The sequence below is a fragment of the Columba livia genome, chromosome 7 (genome assembly GCF_036013475.1).
Source record: "Columba livia isolate bColLiv1 breed racing homer chromosome 7, bColLiv1.pat.W.v2, whole genome shotgun sequence".
Lineage (NCBI taxonomy): Eukaryota > Metazoa > Chordata > Aves > Columbiformes > Columbidae > Columba > Columba livia.
In genome coordinates this window covers 9,343,153-9,363,856 of record NC_088608.1, presented here as the reverse complement: position 1 = coordinate 9,363,856, position 20,704 = coordinate 9,343,153, and the positions used below count along the sequence as shown (strand labels likewise).

Here is a 20,704-nt window from a genome sequence, read left to right as displayed (position 1 = left end):
TTCATATCTCTTGAAAACATCTGGGTGGAAAAATAAATCGTTCTGACGTGTGACCCTGTTGCTGTGTGTTTGTTGAGCAATACTGGCTGACCATGTGCGTGCTCCTAGTTCTCCATTTTATTAAGGTTTAAGCTAACACATGATGTGTTCCAGTTGTGTGTGGTATCTTGAGAGTCCTTGGTGTGTCGTTATCATTTTTTAGTTTTACTTTCACCTGCACACATAAATTGATCCCTGATAAACAGGGAAAATGAAGACTGTTAAGCAAGATGCTTTTTCATTAAATAGCTCTTTACCTCCTGCCTGTGAAGGAATTTAGCAAGTAAAAGTTTAATCTAAATTGTGGTTTGTAGGAAGTAGGAAAAACTTCCTGCTGTCTCTTTCTTGTTATCTTCTAGTAGGAGGCTCCTGAGCAAAACCCACTTAACTGCACTCCCCACAAAAAGCTGTGTGGTGTGTGCTACCATTACACAGCTTTCAAGCTGTGCTGATGCTGCCTACAGGTGGAGAGTTTGTATCTTGTTAATGTGTATTATTACTTCTAAACTTGTATTTTCCTACCACAAGAAAAAAAAAAATCACAACCCAGGTTAATTTCTTGCCCTGGTCATTTAATCTTAATGATGCTAATGAATGGTTACATTTATCAAATATAAGACTTCTCTCACAGGAGAAATAATTCCTCTCCTGAAGTCAGAACATAAACTCCTGCTGTAAAAACTATAGCACTGGGTATTATTTTCTCTGACCTGTTTCATCCAAATTCCTGATTTGGGATATTGCTTCTGGAGAGGAGAAACATTAATTCTAAGCAGGAAGGAAATGGACTTCTAGATTCCTCTGAGTGTGGTGATTCTCAGTAGCTGCCCAGTTGGTGGTATATCTTGGTGAAGAAGTCATAAAATCATTTTGGTTGAAAAAGACCTTTAAGATTGAGTAACTGTTAACCTAACACTGTCAAGTCCACCTCTAAACCATGTCCCTAAGATTTTTCTCTATGAGCTTAGTTTTTTGTATGTAGATATTTTTAAAGAAATTGTGGCTTTCTATCAGGTCCCTGTGAAGTTCTGCCTGTACCAGGTACTGGTGCCTCCTCATTTCGTCCCAACTGAGATGGGCTTTCAAGAAAACTTCTGTTGGTGTCACCAGTATGCTGTGTTCTGGAAAAGACCATGCAAGAGCTATAATAGGATAACAATACCATGGCATGTAGGAATTATATTTTGATAATGACACTTCACTCAATACCCTGTTAAATTCAAGATTTCACTTGCTATATGTAAATCTTACATCAGTCCCCAAGTAATACAGGAGCTCTTTCTTCCACCTGGCATTGTGTGCCAATAGCTCTTGTGCTGTGCAAGCCAGTCTGGTGAACTTGACAGGTGGAATTTAGATGGATCCTTCCCTACAGGAATAAATTAGATTGAGTTGGCTCACTGCCAGGGGCTGTAGCAGAACTTAAGAAAAAAAAGAGTAAAAAATATTCCAGTGGGCAGAAACAGTGCTGTTCTTCGTAGTAAATTCTGCTTATGTTCTTAGAAAAGTGCATATGCAATGTAGTGATGAGATGTGCTTTGTAATTAATAGTCTGCATTTTCATCTCTCTTGTTGTCATCGTCTTCCCCTCACTTTCCAGGGGTTCATGGTTATGGCACAGAAAACTGTTGCTGGTTCAGACTTGGATCCAAGATTGATCTGATCTCTTATGTGACCTCCTGCACAGGCTGTCAACAGCCCACAAGATTTATCTTCTCCAACATTACTTAAAATGTACTTCAATCTCTTGTGGCTTTTTGTGTGGTCTCATAAATGTCAGAAATCGTCTTTTTTGTTATATGGGCATGTGGTTCTTCTTGAACACTTCATAGGCTTGCAGATACATCTTTTCACAGTGGAGCTGTAGTTTTTGAAAACAATAAGTGATCTATAGTAGGAAAATTTGATATAAATACATGTAACCTAGCTGTAATGTTTTCTGTCTGGGGTACGGCCAAGATTAATGAGATAAGGTTTTGCTCCAAGTGGTATCTTCTGTCAGAGTATAACGGACGAATGATACAAGACAGGTTCGGTGCTGGGTCCTGGCACTGAGAGCCCAGAATATTTTCTGTTCAACTTCTAATAGTTCAAATTCCAGCAGAGCTCCTGCCCATCTCTTCTGGCTCAGACGGATCAGGGGTGGGCACTGCGGACAGTTCAAGTTTGCTTTGCAAATGCATGACCATACGATAGCCCACGGACTGTGTAAAAAAACACTGTTTGTTTTAAAGTCTGCTCCCAAGGACTTGTTTGGAGAAGAGAGGGATGAACCTGTGTGCATGTAAAGTATAATCACATTTTTGTTTAAGTGCTGTGAATCCCACACTTCCTAGAATGGAGGGATCTTTTATTAGTTCTGTGTGGCCTGCTCAGTAGAAGGATGGCATTGATAGCTTTTTTGGGTTCAGTAGTTTTGATTTTTTTTGAATGTGGAATGGGATGTACGTTGTGCTGGATGGTACAGCTGTGCTATTGGTCTCGTGGGCTGTGAGGTGTGCTGGCTCTTCCCTGGTCTAGGTGAAAACAAAAAGCCAGAAAATGAACGTTCCTTTGTTTTGTGAACTACTGCTGTGGTTTTCTGTGTTATGTATTGTTCTGTATTTTGATAATGTAATTTTCTTAATGCTTAACAAGTAATAAAAACTAATACTATAGATAAGTACTTAGTGTGGTAAAGTACACTTTGTTAAAATGTATTTTTAGCTTTAGTTGTGGATTTCTTCTTCTAGGATGTAGGCTTTATGCAACTCAAAGTTTTGGGAAGGCACTTCAGGGTTTTTTTGGGGGGGTGTATTTTCTCCTCCCCTCCTTAAAGATGCAAGCTAAAAGAATAATCTTTGAAGTGATACACATCCGTTTCTATTCCACATATGCTCTTCATTTCCTTTTTGGAATGATTTTGTTGAAGATACAAATATTTGGATTACAGAAATTCATATTGGCCGAATTCCAATGAACTTTTCTTATGCTTGTGGAGATTTCATATGCTTTTGTTTATAAATTTCTTGATTAAGAACTTCTAGTAGTTGAAAATTGCGATAGAATTTTCTTTCTATCCTTACTATAAGAAAATGATTAGAATATGAAAGCAATTCAGTATGAAGTCATGCAATGAAATTACTAATTTTACAATACACTGTTTACAAGTAGCATTCAGAAAAGAGGTTTTTTGGGATACCAGACTCTGATTCAAGGAACTCATAAGGGAAGGCAGTTTGATCTTTCTGGACTATTGAATCCCACTGTAGTTTGAATGTTATGGCTCATTGAGGTTTGGATGGTACAATATAGTTCAACAGGTTGAAGAATATTTAGGTTTGCTTATAAGAAAAGCCCTGTGGTTTCTTAGCTTACACATTATCTGGTTGCTCTAATGAGCTTTTTAACATGTAGAAGAAGAGTAAATGTGAAGTTTATAAAATAGCTAGTACTGGATCATTTTATCAGTAGGTCCCTGAGTTACCATGTTTAGAAATAAATGTTCTTGTTTGTGTGCTTAGAATATGCTTCTAGCTTTTATCATGTATTAAAAAGAGTTATGCAGTAGTTTGGTGTTTGCTGCTGTTGTTCTTCCCTTTCCACTGCTACAAACTTTTCTTTTTTTTCTTTCAGTGGCTGGTGAAACGTGCAATAGAAACAAGGGAAGAAATGGGAGACTATATCCGTTCTTATTCCATATCACAATTTCAAAAAACTCACAGGCTACCGGAGGTAAGATCAAGTCAGTTCTTGTTTCTATTATGGCAGAAGCTGAGGTGCAGTATCAGCTTCACAGCTCTGAAATCAGCACAATATACTGGAGTTTTGCTAGTGTTTTGTTCATCTGTGGAAAAAAATTAAATGTTGTTATGACAGAGAGTTTAGATGTACTGCTTAACTTTTGCTTAATAGTTGCTTTGGTTTTCTGCAATATTTGGTACTTCTGTGTCAGTCTGTCTTGCCAGGTAACTTGCTTATGGAGCTCTGTGGAGTGTATCTGGGCTAACCATGTGACTGGAGCTACATTGTCTGAAATGTGTTCAGAAACACCCACTGTTTTGTAGAGAAGTTCATCTAGCTAAATGAGAATTGAAATGCTGTTTATGCTCTATAATTTGGGGTTTGTTTTAGAGCGCTCGAAGTCAACTCTTTGTCTCCCTGTATCCAAACCTCAAAATTTGTTCTTAAAAACTAGATTCCTAGAAAACTTCGTTCAAAAACTGAACCTGGGGAAAGACAGAGAGGGGTAGGTTTGGGTTAAAAGGAAATACATTTGTCTCTGTAAAATATGGTTGCCAGAGGAGTGAGAGGTTCGGTTTTATCTGGAAGTGTAGTGGTAAGAGTAATTTTGCACTGTTTGAAATGTCTTGATCACATTCCTTCTCCATCTGATAACAGTCATGTGCTGCCCACTTTGAAGTTACATGCTTAGAACAGTGTTGTCATCCTCTCTTCTTCCTATTCTGCAGTAATGATAGGATGTTTCCTTGGTGTAAGAGGACAGATCAAATGAGCTTGGATTTGTGCCTGTATTGCAGAGCCATCAGTTCTGTTCATGCATATCCCAAAGCAATTCCATTTTGGAAACCTAGAACCCCAGTTTTGCCTCTAATTCAGTAACAGCATTAAAGGTAGATTTTCGTAGTGTTGGGAAACACAGATTTTATTAGCTTGGGGTGCTTTGGATTTTTTTTTTTTTAATTGTTTTATTGTTTTTAATACCTAGAAACAGCAGGGGAAACTTTTTCACATTAAGTCCATTTCAGCTTCATTTCTTCATAGTGTAGTAATTGAGATCCCAGTAGTGGGCTGGGATTACATTTGTGTCAGGTAGTGTATGAGCAGAGGGACTGCTCATCTGGATACAGTTTGAGAGACCGGTATACCTACCAATCTGACAAGAGAAGCAAATACTTTCCTGTGTTAGAGGAAATCACTAACATTTCACCAAATAATTGGGCAGCGCAGTTAGAAACTGTTTGACAACTGTGTTTGGTAAACTCATTACAATGGTTTTTAATCTCCATTCCTGATGTTTTTAATCACCTCTATTAATGTATTTCAGGATGATGAATTCATGCAAAGAAAAGAGAAGGCTATCAAAACTGTTACTGATATCTTTGTAAGTATGTTAGATTTTTATGATCAAGAAACAAGCGGGTTTAGTAATGAAATGGTGCTGGTTAATGCTGCTTGATGCAGCCAATCCTGAATTTTCTCATGAGAAGGTCCCAATTAAGTTACATGTCAAGCTTCATTCTTACAACAGGTCTCAAATGCCAACATATCAGATTGAGAACTTTTAGGCATTCACTGTGTGAGTAAGTAGGTAAACCATATCAACTGCTTGCACAGAGGGTGTGGAGTTGCACTCTGTCAAGCAAAAGTCACAAGATAGCTTACAGGCTATTAAATCCTCAGCAGACTGATTATTTGACACTATCAGCAGTTGGACTATTTATCTTGAAATGAATCAAAATATGGATGATCTCTTTAATTTGAATGTTTGCATTTCAGAACTTGTCTTTTTTACTTCTTGTAATTAGCAACGAAAATACACACCGTACTTTGGAAATGTTTTCTTCAAGTAGCAAATGTTGGTTGGGAACGGTGGTATAATTTGTTTTCTTCCTCTTAAGATGGACTCTTGAGTAAACTTCTTGTTTGTATTTTTTGAACGTTTATTCATTAATGCTACCAGGAATGGCTTGTAAAATACATAGGCACTGTCACTGTCTCACCTGAACTCAGATGCCTAGCTAGCAGCTTGAGGTGCTGTCCTTGCTTTCTAATTTCCCTGTTTGTGACTTTGTCACTTCACCATTTCTGACTCCAACAGTTTGCTACTTTTTAAAATTTTTGTTACCATCTTGCCAGCATTTGCAAAGTGATGGGAAGTTTGGGTATGCTTTGAATGGGACACTTCCAAGGCCTTTCAATAGGTCGTGAGACCTCAGTCTTAAAAGTTTGATAGTATTTTGCACCACTCAGCTCGCCAGTCTAAGTATCTCCCAATCCCTCTATTGCCTTTGAGCACACTGACTGCTCTCCCCTCTTTAGATCTGTCTGCAGGGCTGATAGAAGTGTATTCTGTCTTCTCCAGATCACAGATCTCTAGGTGCATCTTCATGGTTGATAAACTTTTGACGCTTGTTCATCACTGCTGAGGGTATCGTTAGACAAACACCTGTTCCTTAAAGATATGAGCTCTGTCAGGATTATATCCCCTATAGCTGACACCAGATCTTCTTAATGCAAGATTAGTTCATGAGATCTCTTAAGGCATGAGTGCAGTCTAGAGGAACACACAGTAAATTTTCAGGGGAGAAACTGCACAAGCTTTCCTGTCTATGTATAGGAACTTGAAGGAGAAGGCAGCTATAAGTTGAAGGCTCTTTTTCAGGTCACCTTTAAATCATTATGCATTAGAATTGGAAGAGGAATCCACTTTCCTAAAAGAGGACCAGCAAGTGTGAAAGATTAGTCTATTGTCTGAATTCATTATTATAACACTGGTCTAAGGACTGACCCTGCTCTCAAGGGGGAAATACAATGAGATTAATGGTCATGGTCTGACCCAAAAGCTAGAAAAAGGGATATTAAATATCAATAATGGGTTTTGGAATAAGAAGTAAAGCCACTGAAAGGTGACTATCTAGTAAATTGAGATTATCTTGCAGGGGTTTTGTTCAGCTACTCAGTTATCTGATGCCAAGACTAATGCTTGTGGTATGATGCCTACACACCACATAGCACAGGTATAATACAGAATGCCACCATAAAAGCTGTAATTACTTTTGTGACTTACATTGCTTTTGTGTAACTGTGAAAACACATTTTGTATGAGACTCTTGATCATAAAAAGCTTTTTCGTGTTACAGGCAAAAATGCAGCAAGATTTAATAGCTGGACACAAAGATGACAGAAATTCAGGGTAGAAATGAAGTAAAAACTGCAAAGGGTAACTGACAAATTCAGGACACACTTGCCAAGAGTAACTGACAAATTCAGGACACACTTGCCAAGGGATACTCTGTTTTCATTTGTGTGAAATCTCGACTTTGGGATCATGTCTTTGAAGAAGATTGAAAGCTGTTTCAGCAGTGTTATGGTACAGGCTTGTTGAAAATAATAGTTTGTGTTGTACAGAAAGTCAGATCATCATCTTTTTTATTTTCTTCTAGACTCTTTGAAACTTGCATTGAATCTTTTGTCCCATGGGAATAGGATTTTCTGAAGTTAAATGTATATATGGAAAGCCCAAGTTTTGATTTCAACTACTGTTTTTGTAACGTATTTTTTTAAGCATTCTGAGCCTGGCCCTCGAAGTATTTAAAAGATACAAATGAAAAACACATCAGAAGAGTGGGATGTTGCTTTTTGATGCTGGTTATTTGGTGATGATGTTGGAAAGGGAACAGTGTATCTATTACACTAGATAGCAATTCTGTGTTTATTTTAGCACAAGCTCTGATTTAATTCACTCTCTTACAGGAGGTTTACAAACCCCAGAGAAAATATAAACGTCAGAAGGGAGCTGAAGAGCTGCTAGATGAGGAATCAAGGGTTCATGCCACGCTTCTGGAATATGGCAGGTGAAAGGCTGCATTTAGTTGTCTGTGGGTTTTGTATAGTGTGCATTTAAAAGCATTCCATAACAGATTTGGATTGTGGGTTTTTTTCTGCTACTTCGGCATCAAACTATTTCAGATTTACTCCTGTCTGGTTTCAGATTTGGTTTGCTTAACCTGTAAATTCTCTGGAGACTGGACAGTCCTTCTATGCAGGACCAATGTTTTGTACAATGAGAGCCCAAGCTCTCACTTACAGTACTATTAGGGTATGTTTATTTAACATGCTTGTCCTTGACTTCACAAAAGTGGCTTAAATTCATTATGCTTCTAGGTAGCATCTGTCAATTAATATTGCCCTTTTGCAAGCAGTCCAGCAAAGTGGGGGAAAAGAGGAGCTGAAGTTTTTATTGCTTCTTTTTGTAGTTCTGATGTGGTTGCTACATCAGGAGGCTGAATCCTGGTTTAGCGATTTGTCTCCTTACTTCCTGCAAACTTCCATATAGAGACAAAGTTGCCAAGGTTTGCACTTATCCATTATTTTTTGGAAGTTACTCTGGTTTGCTGAGAGCTCTCCGAACGCATAAAAATAGTTTTCCAGACTTTCTGGTTTTAGTTTCTCTTTCCAATTCTCTTTTAATAGTTTAGTGAAATGAAGAGCTTGTCTGCTGTCAGAGGTCTTAACAAGTGCAAATGACATTATAATTTGATGGTGTTTTGGTGGTTGTGTGGTTTGGTATTTTTTTGGTCTCGTTATTTTGGGAACCTTCCTTTTACCCTTTCTACACATTTGTCTTGACACACAGTTGAAATCAGTAGGTGTCCTGGTTGCAGATTGTTTATAATCTTCCCCTTTCATTCGTGGTGGTATTTTGTGAGGGCAGCATGGACAAAATAACATAATTCAGTTTATTTTCCATTGAAATGAGATGAAACTCTGTGTGTTTCTGATGGAATGAGGCTATTGGGAAACATCAGGTTGTCCTGTTACTCAGCAGACCTCTTCTGACGTTGCATAAACTTCATATACAAATGATTAACTTTTAGCCATAAAAGGCTTGTAAGTAGTCCTGCTTCTACAATTTAGACAATTGTAGCTATAAGTCAGTTGGAAACATCGCTTCATATCAATGTAATTTAGTGCTCCGTAATACTGAAAATAATTGCTTGTATCTAAAATTTCTTTCTACCTGTTTTTTCTCTAAGATAATATTTCCAAACAACATAACTCAAATGTGAATTTTTCCTCTTCCTGAACAAAAACAGATGTAAAAATGTTTATTTGAGTATATATTTAAAGCTCTGAATGTCATGCTTCAGAAAGAAATTGCAGATTCCTCACAGCACACAAGCATGAATGTTTTTTTGGGTGTACAGATTGCACTGACAGCTTCCTGAGGCACTTCCAGGATTAAGGAGTATATGGCTAATAGCTCAGGATTGACTTCCAAATGGAAAGAGGGCATCACTTTTCCCTTTCACGAGCTTTATGTGACAATATTTTATGGCCAGTCTGGATTTACAGATCGTGATCGAAGGATTAGATGGAGCTGAAATTATTCTGTAAATATGCTGCAGTACCTGTTTGGTTGGTTTATTTGAAGCATTCCAAAACTCACTTGAACCTGGCTGTTGGTTTTCATAAATAATTCACTTTTTAGTTTATTTCTTATGTTGGCAACTGATAAACAGTGTATTTGCGGCAGTTGTAAAGAACAATGTATTTATTTCATGTTACTGTTGTTCTTTTAGGAGATATGGATTTAGCAGACAAGCAGGAAAAACGGAACAGGTAAAAAATATCCTAATTTTAAATAGTCAGATTGTGGGAAGAATGGCATTGTTTTTGTTGAACTGTTGGTTACTGTAAGATCTTAAAGGAATACAACAGAATAAAGAGCTCTATGTTCTGTTATTAACATCTCTTAAAAATGGCTAACTGGAACTAAAGATCTGCATACCACCGAAGATGCAATTGCTTATTATCTCCTTTTTTAGAGGGTTTCATTCATCTCTACTCAGAGATCACATTTTGCAAAAAAATTTCACTTAGAAGGGGCTTTGGGTGTTTTGTTTCTTTTTTAATGTGAGGTAAATGACATATTCTGTCTGTTTAATGAGTATCTTTTAATTAAGTGTTCTATAATGTTCTGTTAAAGGGTTTTTCCTTTTCTTTTTAAAGAGCTATTCAGCTTGGTAAGAAATTTTGTAGGCATTTATTACATAACAAGTTATTTAATGTGATAGAGAAACATGAGAGCATGCCACAAATAAATCATAGTGCCTCTTGAAAAGTAGCATCCTTGCTGTGCTTTTGATGACTATAGAATCATAAAATGTCCTTGTCAGAGTATTTGCAGTTTCATTATTTCAGCGCAGATATTACTTTGGCTGAAAGTTTTTATTACAGACAGAGATAATGAAGAAATGCATTAAGCATGTCATAGACCCAGCAATACATTGAGTACATTAAGATTACCATTCTTCATTATGTGAATATTCTACATACAAATTTAGCATTTAAATGTTATAAATGGAGATGCTTCCTAATCTAGGCATACATTTTTTCCCCCTCAAAATTACTGACATGCTGCAGTCATGCTTATAGAGTTAATTTGTTTCTTCCAAAGTTTTACTGACTTCAGAGTATTGTATATTAGAAGGCCATCGTATTTTTGTGTGAATTGAGTTACCAGTGAGGCAGAAGTGGAAGATTAAATAGTCAGGTTAGTGGTGCAGTAGAGTGACCTAGTCTGTCTGTCAGTAGTTCTCACTGTTTTAGTGGTATGAATTCTTCTGACTGAAGTAGGCAGTTTTACACTTTTTAATGTTGTCATACCAGTATTAAAGTCTATTAAGCTATAAAAAAATGACTTATGAAAAAAAAATATCAGCTTTCTCATGTATAGCAGACATCATATTCTGGAGTAACCAGTTGTCTTGTGAGGTTGGTAGTTCTTGGAAGGTTGAGGAATAAGGGATCTTTGGACCAGATGTGTCTGTAGCAGCCAGAGACGCTGTCTTGAACAGCTGGAATACTTAGGAAATCTGTGAGGGTTACACCTCAGTTGGCATGATTTGGAATATGAGGATGTTAGAGTAGCTGAAATATTTTCATAAAAACAGAACAGCTGTATTCCAGTTCTCTACTTGTTGCATTTCTTTCTACTTTACATTACTAGAACTACAGATAAAATTTTCTTAATTTTTCTTTAAAAGGCCGAAGATAAAAAAATCGCGCTACCTCCAGGACTTGGAACAGCAGGAAAATCTGAGCCTTGTGATGAAGATGACCTTCAGGCTGCTGAAGAGGTCTGCTGCACTAAATGTTTGTTGATGTTTAATACCAAAAATTCAACTTTTGTTTTGGAATCTGAGCATGTTTAAGAGGACAGTTTCCAACTGGTAGTAGGAGCTGAGTAGTCTGAGTGAACCTGTACTGTTAGAAAGAATTTTCCTTTGTTTGGTAACTTTAACCACCTCTTTAACTTTTGTAGACTGACTGTCCCATTACATGCATTAAAATACATGTTATAGGATACTAATTGTATATGTGTGTCCCTGTCAGGAGGCAGAAATAAGTTAAATAATAAAAGATAAATTGTTATATGTAATTCCTCATATTTTACTCTAGCTTCGCATTAAAACTCTGATGACTGGAATGGCTGCAATGGCAACAGAAGAGGTAAGCAGCATTTAAAACTGATACAGCTTTGTTTAAATGATGGTTATGGTAATTATTCCTAAAATTGAGTTAATGGTGAGTCTGAAGTCTTGGAATTACTGCATTTGAATTTTTGTGAAGGGGGTGCAAGAAAAGATGGTTGAATTAAGAAGATAATAGTTTCCATGAGGCTGATGAATTAATAATTTGCCTTCCAAGATTGTATATAAATAAGTGCCTCTTTCAAATGGTTTCTACAAGGAGAGTTTCAAGGGGAAGACGTCACAGTGCAGCTATCCAAGATGCAGTATGGGCTTATTTTATTCATCTTATGAAGATGTCCGGAGGAATAATCATTTTATTGGGGAGAGTGGAGGAAAATTGTATGTGTTTCAAGGTGTTATTCAAAGCACTCATAAATACTTATAAACATCACCATTAATCTAGGACACCAAAAATACTGGATATGTATCTTGTTTTCGTAATTGGTTAATGATATGTTAATGATACGATGGAACTTGCAGGCTGTGGTAATTTTGAAATTTCTCACATTTTGATTTCTGAATGAGTGAACTGGGAAGAAATTCAGTAGTTAAGCATTGTTTCTGTTTGTGCTGAAGTCACAGAAGAAAAGGTGGTAATTAATCTATTCTCAAAGTTGATTGACATGCTTTCTACTGAAATCCACTGTAGAATTCAGTTCTACTTGAAGGTTGTTTTTTACATGCATTCAATTTGAAAGGTCCATTCTTTCACACATATGCATTGTTATAGTGTGGCTCAAAATATGGTCTAAAAGTGAGTTTTACTACTATGCATGAAAAATTCAGTATATAGAATACAAGTAGAAGTAAGTTTTTGAAAGTCTGAATTCAAATTTCCTAAAAGGTTGTGAGTGAGAAATTTCCATCAGCAAATTTTTTTGGGGGGAGTGGAATGTTTTGGGTTTTTTTGTTTTTTGTTTTTTTAATCATTAGAGATTTTTACCCAGTGTAAAGGCCTTGTTCATTTCTGTTAAACTTAGGGCTTGGCGAAATTGCCACATAAAAAGCACTTCAAATGTTTTCTTGACACAATTGCAGGGCAAGTTGACAGCAAGCACAGTTGGCCAGATTGTTGGACTCCAGTCAGATGAGATCAAGCAGATAGTGTCAGAATATGCTGAAAAGGTAAGTGTGTTACCTGCTTATGTTTTACCGAGTTGTGTTTGATAGCTTGTGAATTTAGGCCTTAAGCTTCCAACTTAATTGACGTGATTCTTTTGAAACAACAGTGTTTCACATATGCTGTGGATAACAGCACAGTCAGGATTCAAGAAAGTGTCTTAATGAGATTTAAACATGCATAAGCTTCTGCTTTGATAGCACATATTTGTGAATTGCATTCATGAGTAGTTTGGGTTTAAGCACCTGCTTAAATATTTTCATGAATAAATAAGGACCTGAGTTGATACCTGTTTCAACCAGAGGCCTAAACAGTTTAAAACGTTCAGTGTTAAGCACAGAAATACAGTTCTGTGGGCCAAGCCAGAGAAAAATCTTGGCCTCCTCCACTCAGATGTTCAGACACAGGGATGTTACATTGGGCTCCAAGTATCAGTCATGCCCTGCATCTTTCGTTCTGAATCTGCTATCATCAAAAACAAACCTTGGTTGCTTTAGAGTCAAGGCAATTAACTGTATACATTAGCTCCATTTATTGTGCTCAGCTGTGATTGTTTTTACAGTAATGTGAAATGAAAATCTGGCTCTTCAAGCAATTAATACATACAATACATCACTGCCAGGTATGAGTTATAGGCCGCTCTTATTTGTCCAATAGTCTTCTCATATTTCTTCCCTTTTGTTGACACATATGAGGCATGGAGCTTTCCCATGTGGGAGATAAACCCTATAACTCAACAGAGTCTATAGCAAATTCTTGGCCTTCCTTTCTTATAAAGGATTGGAAGAACAGAAGCCCAAGGATCATATTTCAATGTTACATTTCTTCTGTTCTGAGAGAAGGCAGCAGGACCTTGACTATTATAGTAGAACGATGATTAATACTCTAGAAAGTGAGAACTGATTTAAGTCAAACCAAAAATATATCGCTTTTCAAGTCTATTGGATGTGACCAAAAAAAAAAGATTTCTGTGTGTGCATGCATGCACCAGGAATAGAGAATTAGGGATGTTATCAAATAGTTTAGTGAAGCATCAGCACTGCTTAGATGTAGTTCCAATAGTTTTAATCCCTTGTAACTTTACATAGTCTGAAGAACACAGCAGTGCTATTTGTCCACCAGTCTTAATAGAATCCACAGGCCCAGTGAAGATACTGGCAAGCAGTATCTGATGTTGCCGTGTGCCAGGAGCTTTCTTACAAGATGGTATTTTTGCACAAGATCAATGCACACAGTTTTCTGCATTTGCCCCTCCTTTCTGCTGCTGTGTTAACTTGCTGGTTCAACTGGAAGATTCCAGTGTTGTTCCTCACTTCCCAAAAATCGTGACAGGACAGACTCTGCACATTAGCACCTGAACTAGTTGAAAATTAACTGTATTTGTAACAAAATATTAGAAAATGGATTAACTGGAAAAATAAGTTTGAGTACATGAGGCAAATTACCAAAACAGGTGGATGTAAGTATTAAAGTGAGGACTTTCGAAAGGTAAAAATAATGTTTGGGCAAATAATCACATAGACTTCTCTCACTGATTTTTTTTTAATCATTCTTTTGCCTACTGCAAATACACAATTTCTGTTAAAAATGTTACTCCTGGTAAAGAATATTTCTGGCAGCTTTCCTTTCACAGTTCAGAGAGAACAGGAGACTGGATGCAGATTGCTGTCTTCATTATGTGTTTGTGACACTTTCTTGGCAGTGCATGCTGGATCGAGTATTGTTCAAAGACTGGTGTCCATAGCATGAGCACACACACAAAAAAGCTTAGAGTGGCACATGTATCTACCACACTGAGTATGTAATTGTCATTCAGCATAAAGATGCATCAAAGCCGGTATTTCAGAATCTAAATACACAATAGTTCAAGGCCTTTGGAAGTTCTGGATCTACTTCTTGGAGTATGGAGCAGCTCTGATTCAAGTTCAGTAAACAGCAGTGCTTAAGGTGTTTTTTAGCATGTTTGTATTCTTTCCATTTAAGGACTCTGCCAGGTGTAACTGTAATGCTGATGCAAAAAATTATCTTTCTTCTAGTATACACCAGTATTTTCCACCCGTCCCAGGGCACCTGACTTTATTTTTAGCTTACTTTACCTGTTATCTTTGGGTTATAATTCAGTTGTTTGGCTACTTCCTTGTCTTGCTGCAAGATAAATTGGTAAGTCATTCTTTTCTGTTGGGCAGTGGGACATAGTCCTTGATAAGGAATATCGCATGTGTGTCCCACTTTGGCATTTTCTGAGCTACCAAAGAAACAAGTAATGGCAGGAGGTTCAGCGGGCTGTTGTTATGGTTTGTTTTAGCAATCTGAGCTTTCTGCTGAGGAGCGACCAGAAAGGCTTGGAGCTGCCCAACAACACAGAAGGAAGGTGGCATCTCTGAATAAGCAGATTTTGCAGAAAACCAAACTCCTGGAAGAGGTAAATATTGTGTGTCTAATAAAGAAGAAAACAGTGATGAATGTGGTTGATCACGAAGTTTTTGCCGTCCAGAAAAGATTTGCAAGCTATCTTCTGTACCAGCAATTTGTCATGCTGAACATTAATCTCAGCATTTCTGAATGTCTTGCTTGCACGTTTATTACTAAGACAACGTGGCTGGTTTTATATTCAAAAAATTGTGTAGCCCTGTCTGCAAGGAGGGGGCTAGCTAAGGAAACCTTGCTTTTCTTTTTCTTTCCATACATCTCTTGAAGAAAAACAGAGGAAGCGTCTCCATTTGACTTGCTAGCTGTAGTGCTGAATGCTCTTTTCACAGTTTCAAGAGACGATTTAGGGGTTATTCTAAAGTGTGGTATAAATGACACTTTATCCCTTCCTGTCCTTTTAAATGAGCCACTTTGTCTCAATGACTAAGATGGAGTGTGTGTTTGTTGCAGGGGTTTTTGCACAGTCACTGCTTGGTTCACATCATCACATTGGTTTTAAGGGGAAAAGGCCCTTGAATTTGTGACTGTTTTGTTCATTATGTATAAGTAAGTGTAAGAACCTACTTACCTACTTACGCTATTGGCATTTAAACCCAGAAAAGTATAAAAGTGGAAAAGCTATGCGTTTAATGAAATGCTGCTTTTAATTATGCATACTGCTGTAATTGGCACCATGCCATCTTTAGCTTGCAGAATCTGATGAAAACATATTGCATCAGAGTCAGAAATGGGAAGAGCTTGCCAAAAAACAAACAGTACTTGAGGAAAAACTGTTGGTGATGACTTCTGTGGCTGATCCTCTGTCAAGTACAGCACTGCTCCAGCAGCCTTCAGCTGTTTTCTGTTTTGTTTTGCTCTGCTCTTGTCAGAAACATCCTAAGCCCTCACATCTTAACTGGTTTTACCCATTGGCTGTTTGGGGTACAGGGACTTCAAAAGATAGGTGTCTGTATGGTGCATCTTATGAGACAGCAATGTTGTTGGCTTTGAAATGATGGCTTTGAAAGCTTAACCTACTATGGCATAACTATGAGAGCACTAGATATCAAACCTGCCTGCTCAGCCACTTACCAGACCTGTCTTTGTGTTTGCTGGTTTGTTGGGTTTTTTGTTTTGTTTTTAAGGAGAGTGAAATAGTCTCTAACAGTGCATTAAAGTCTTTACGTATTAAGGGCATGAATGTCCTTTAAATAAATTCCCTTTCAGTAAAGCGTATGCTGTGAAACATTTTTTGCAGTCTGACTAACATTCAAGTAATACTAAGTTTAAATAAAAAGATAGAAATAAAACTTATGCACAAAAATGACTAGATGTCTATCATGTTCTATGTTTCTGCCTTCTGTTTTTTTTCCAAGTTTAATAAAAAGCTTTGTGAAGAGTGGGTACAGGTTCTTCTTAATTTATTTCTCACAAAAAAAGGACCTTGAAAGGATAGACTATGACAGTGTTTTAACTGGAGTTTCATTTGGAACCTGCTGGTCTAGTCTGTTTCTTCTTAAACAGATGCTTTTCTGTTTCTTTGTTGCCCTCTGGCATGCCCCATCTGTTAAAAATAGCAGGTTTTCATAGTAACTCTACAATTATTATTTTGTATGTTGAATGTAAACTGCATGTGTGACAATTCAGCTCCATTCTAGAGTGAAATATTGGAAAGTTTTACGATATATTAGAATTATGATACTATGCTATGCTGAAATTAATCATACTTCTTTTTTTACTTGAGTTTGTATTCTTACAACACTTTGATAATATGAATTTTCTATGTCTGTTTATGTCAAAAAACAACTTACAACTGTTAGTAAGCAAATATTGACAATACCTGGCATTTAAATGCAGGCTGAAGTGTCAGGCTTTCAAAATCATAATATGGACTTTTACAGACAGTTAAATCCTGCCTGAATTCCCATGTTGGTTTGAGGTTTTTTCCTGAAGTAGGAATTGCAGAATGAAATCTTTGGAATTTCAGAAGTGCGGGGAAAAGAGGATGTTCACTGTATCCCAAGTCATTGCAGTAAGTTTCCATCACACTTTAACTCTTCCTTGAAAGCACCAAGGCTCTAAGCCACCTAAATATGGAGGGAGAAGCAGATGTGCTGTGCGTGTGATGTGGAATGGGGACAGATGCGGGGTCTCTCCGCATCCCCTCTGAGCCTGCGGGTTGCAAACTTGTCCCAGATAAGGAGCTTTGTTGTTATGACCGGCAGCAGTTTATGCTCTTGGAGGCAGTCAGCTCAAGCTTCATATTGGGGAGGACAACCTGGGTATAATTGTGTAGTAATAATAGCGTTATTACATTATTATAACTGCACCAGCTAGCTCAGGTTTCAGAAAATGAAAAGCTTCAATGTTGCACTAGCATGCTTCTCTGTTTCCTTGAGCTTTCTTGCCTAGCTGAAGAGTAAGAGAGGCTGGTAAATGAGCTGAGCAGTTGTGGGTGGCTTTTGCAGCTGTTCTGTGTTGTGCCGTTCTGAGCTGCAAAGCAGAAAGGATCTGCCAGTTTCTGGATGCAGTCTCAGTGACTGACATGTTCAAAAAGTATTTTTCCTATAGCAGATGGCTGTTACTGTGCTACAATTCTGTAGATTCTATGGTTGCTGAATTAGTAATACAGAATATGCCTGTAGCTAGATATACATTTGGTGGATTTCATTTTCATGCCTGGTGCAAGTAATTTCCTTTAGCATTTTCCCCTGGCATATGAATGAATATATTTGCTTGCTTTCCACATACTGCTGAGAAGAAGAAAGCTGTTTGGGGTGGGAAGGAAACATGGTTGTAAACCACACAAAAATAGTAGAGTCCTTACTTCATTACAGATCTGCCTTTAACTGCCAAACAAGCTTCATAATCCACAGGACAACTTAAGTATTTTCTAAATCTGGTATCCTATTACTTGCCATTTGAACAGTTGAGGCCCTTTAATTGTGTTGCTTGTTTACCATACATAACAGTCTCAGTGCTATGTTCTTGGATGGAAAAAAGTACTGGTACCTGTAAGCTGGATATAATCCCTTTATCACTTTAGTAAAGTAAAATGTCCTGGCTGGTGTTTGTGTTTTTTAGTTGTTTTTCCCCACTTGCCAAAGGCAGTTTTTGAAATGAGAGACAGTCAAGACCCCCTTTCAAAAATTTTTGTGAAGTTCTGACTTCAATACTGCAATAAGTTTTGGCAAGAGTTCTCATAACAAATAGTTCTTTCTATGTCAATTTTCATGAGATGTGGACTGCAGAATTAAGTTCTAGTTTTTTGGGTTTTTTTTTTTTTACAACTACTTATTTCAGCTTATTGGTGAATAATGCAAAAAATGATGAAAAAGCTTTCTTTTTATAAATTCGGCTGCAGAAAGAGGTGAGTGGAGTGTTGAGTCACAGCTCCGTGTTGTGAACAGCAAACTCAGCCAGCATGAACAGAAAGCCAAATGTGCGTTTCTTTATTTGCAGCACTTCTGCTCCACTTTTGTAACCCGTGTCCTTTTTTGTTCTTACTGTTCGCAGCGTTATCTTAAATCATGACGACTTTAGAGAAGGATGTTCTTCTAAAGTTAACCTCTGTAAATTATTTGACAAGTGAAATATCCAGTGGTGTTTTGCTAATTGTCTTCTTATTAACTTTCTCATAATTAGACAAAAGAAAATCCATAAACCAGCTTGCTTATTTGGTATGGGCATGACTGTTATGGTGCCATGGCACTTCTATGCAAGTCTTTGGTCACACTGACTTATTTGGAGAAGCACAAAATGTGGCTCTTCTGGAGCCTGCAGTGAAACTAGGCTGGTGTAACAAAACTAAACGTCGTTGAGCAATTTTGTGGAGATCTGTCCAATAAGTTACCGTTCTGTGGACATGCATTTTGTAAAAGCTGCTGTTTATTCTGAGGCCTAACACATCTAGAAGGTTAGGTGGAAAATGTTTGCTGTTATTAATTAAATATTCAATCAGAGTTCCTGCAATCAGATGCTCTGAGAGTTGGTGACAAGCAGACAGGGTTTGTGATGGTTGACCTGTCGTTTAGTAGACAACCAATGTTAACAGCTCCAATATTGCTCTTCTTCATTACAGGTGTAATTAGTGTGAATATAGAATCAGACTCTTTTCTTTCTCTTTCATAATAGTTGCAAGCCAAATGTGCTGATCTGCAGGCAAAATGTACAGAAGCAAAAAAGACATTAACTGAGGTAATCTTCCTTTGTTTTTCTGTGCACTGGTTCAACTGATTCATTTTTGAGAAGTTTGCGATGTATTTAATGGTGAAGGTGTTTGACAACTCCCTGATGCTGTGGTGTGGGAAAGCTGAGTACAATGAATCATTTGACGTGTGGAAGTGTATTTCAGTTTACTATTAATTGCAACCCTTAGGTTAAGAGTTACGGTGAAAAACTGGACAAAGAATTGGCAGCCTTAGAAACAATAGAATCCCAAGCAGATTCTAGGTAAGTTTCTTTCTTTGTCATCTTTGAAATTCTGGAAAATTGTGGGTTTAAAATGAATCATACAATGTTTCCTTTTTTTTTTTTTTGTCAATCTAAACAAATAACTAGAATTTAAAAATTAAACAATCCTCCAGCTTGCTTTCCAAAGACAGGAAAATTCTAGCATAGTACTCAGAATGAAAAACATCAATCTCTAGTTGAAAATAATTGTAGGTGTTTAAAGAAGAAGGATCCTAGACACATTTGATAAGTAGGTGAGGCCTTCCTGGTTTTATTCATATTTAAGACTTCATCTCACATACATTAAATAGGACGCTGTCTCAAAACTTTCACCGTAATGAAGTCAGAACATCACAAGAACCATCTAAGTACTCAGTGTAATACTGCATTTTTATTTTGAGCTTGGTATATCAGTGGTGATACTTTTTTTTTTTCGATTTACACAGTTTTTATTGGAAATTTATTTAGAACTAAGCTTCTTCTAATGTCTTTTAGTTCTCCATCTGTTTAAATTAGAACTAAAAATCTAATGTGGTTTACTGAATCTTCAAATTTAGCGTATTACAGAGTCTGCGAGCACTGGTGGCCATGAATGAAAACCTAAAAAGCCAGGAGCAAGAGTTCAAAGCACACTGTAGAGTAAGTTTTAGTTTCTTATATAAGAATTCATGTAAAATTTGGTAAATAAGCATTATAATTGTTCCTGATTTGTCATTGTGTTATCTGTCCCTGTCCATCATCTGTCTCCCTTCTCCCCCATTTACTGGTATTTCTGGGTTTATATTTTATATTGCCACAAGCACGATTTGTGGCAGAATTACAGACAGTGGCCCAGACCTGCAGTGGATCATATTGGCAACGAGGTTGATGACCAAGAAGGTCAGAGCTGGATTGACCACCAGGCCTTGTCCTCTGCCCTGAGTCAGGGAGCTGTAAGGAAGCTGCCAAAGCATCTGGATTAATGTGATGGTCAATGTTCTGTTGTGTCTGGTCTCTTTAATAAAGGGCAGTTCCTAGACACAGAATGCCAGATCAGCCCTGTGCTGCTCACAGCAATGGCTCTTCTCATTCCCAGTCTGCTGAGAGCAACTTGGGCTGGGTTGTTAGGGAGCACTGAAACGTAAGGTTGAGATTGGGCTGTACTGAACCCGCTTCTGTGCTGTTCAGTCTGAAATGGGTTGTCTGTGCTTGGGTAGTGCAGCCAACAGTGAGCTGGGGAGGGGTTCAGTGCCAAATAGGGGGGTCCTGAAGGCCATGAGCTTTGGAGCAACCACCATAAGGGATGAGACTGAGATGAAGCTATTGCAGTATGGAGAGCATGTTTCAGTTTTACTGCTTAATTACTATGTTTTGCTCTCTGGTTTACTGCTGTGTTTATGGACTGCTGAGAAATATGATCAGAGCAGATTGTTTTCATTCTCTT

At 37.5% G+C, this 20,704-nt stretch overlaps 1 protein-coding gene across 3 annotated transcripts in view; it reads left to right on the top strand.

Annotated features, from left to right (window-relative positions):
• Positions 1-20,704, top strand: part of CCDC93 (coiled-coil domain containing 93) — a 60,841-nt gene that overhangs the window by 26,701 nt on the left and 13,436 nt on the right. For all 3 annotated transcript variants that reach the window (XR_010473976.1, XM_065070394.1, XM_065070393.1), the window contains exons 5-15: positions 3,655-3,753; positions 5,087-5,143; positions 7,516-7,616; positions 9,345-9,384; positions 10,812-10,904; positions 11,227-11,277; positions 12,339-12,425; positions 14,726-14,842; positions 18,964-19,026; positions 19,208-19,281; positions 19,839-19,920. Coding sequence is in view for 2 of the 3 variants with exons in the window: in XM_065070394.1 (XP_064926466.1) it covers positions 3,655-3,753; positions 5,087-5,143; positions 7,516-7,616; positions 9,345-9,384; positions 10,812-10,904; positions 11,227-11,277; positions 12,339-12,425; positions 14,726-14,842; positions 18,964-19,026; positions 19,208-19,281; positions 19,839-19,920 (864 nt within the window). In the remaining variant the exon portion in view is untranslated. The remainder of the gene's footprint in view (positions 1-3,654; positions 3,754-5,086; positions 5,144-7,515; positions 7,617-9,344; positions 9,385-10,811; positions 10,905-11,226; positions 11,278-12,338; positions 12,426-14,725; positions 14,843-18,963; positions 19,027-19,207; positions 19,282-19,838; positions 19,921-20,704) is intronic.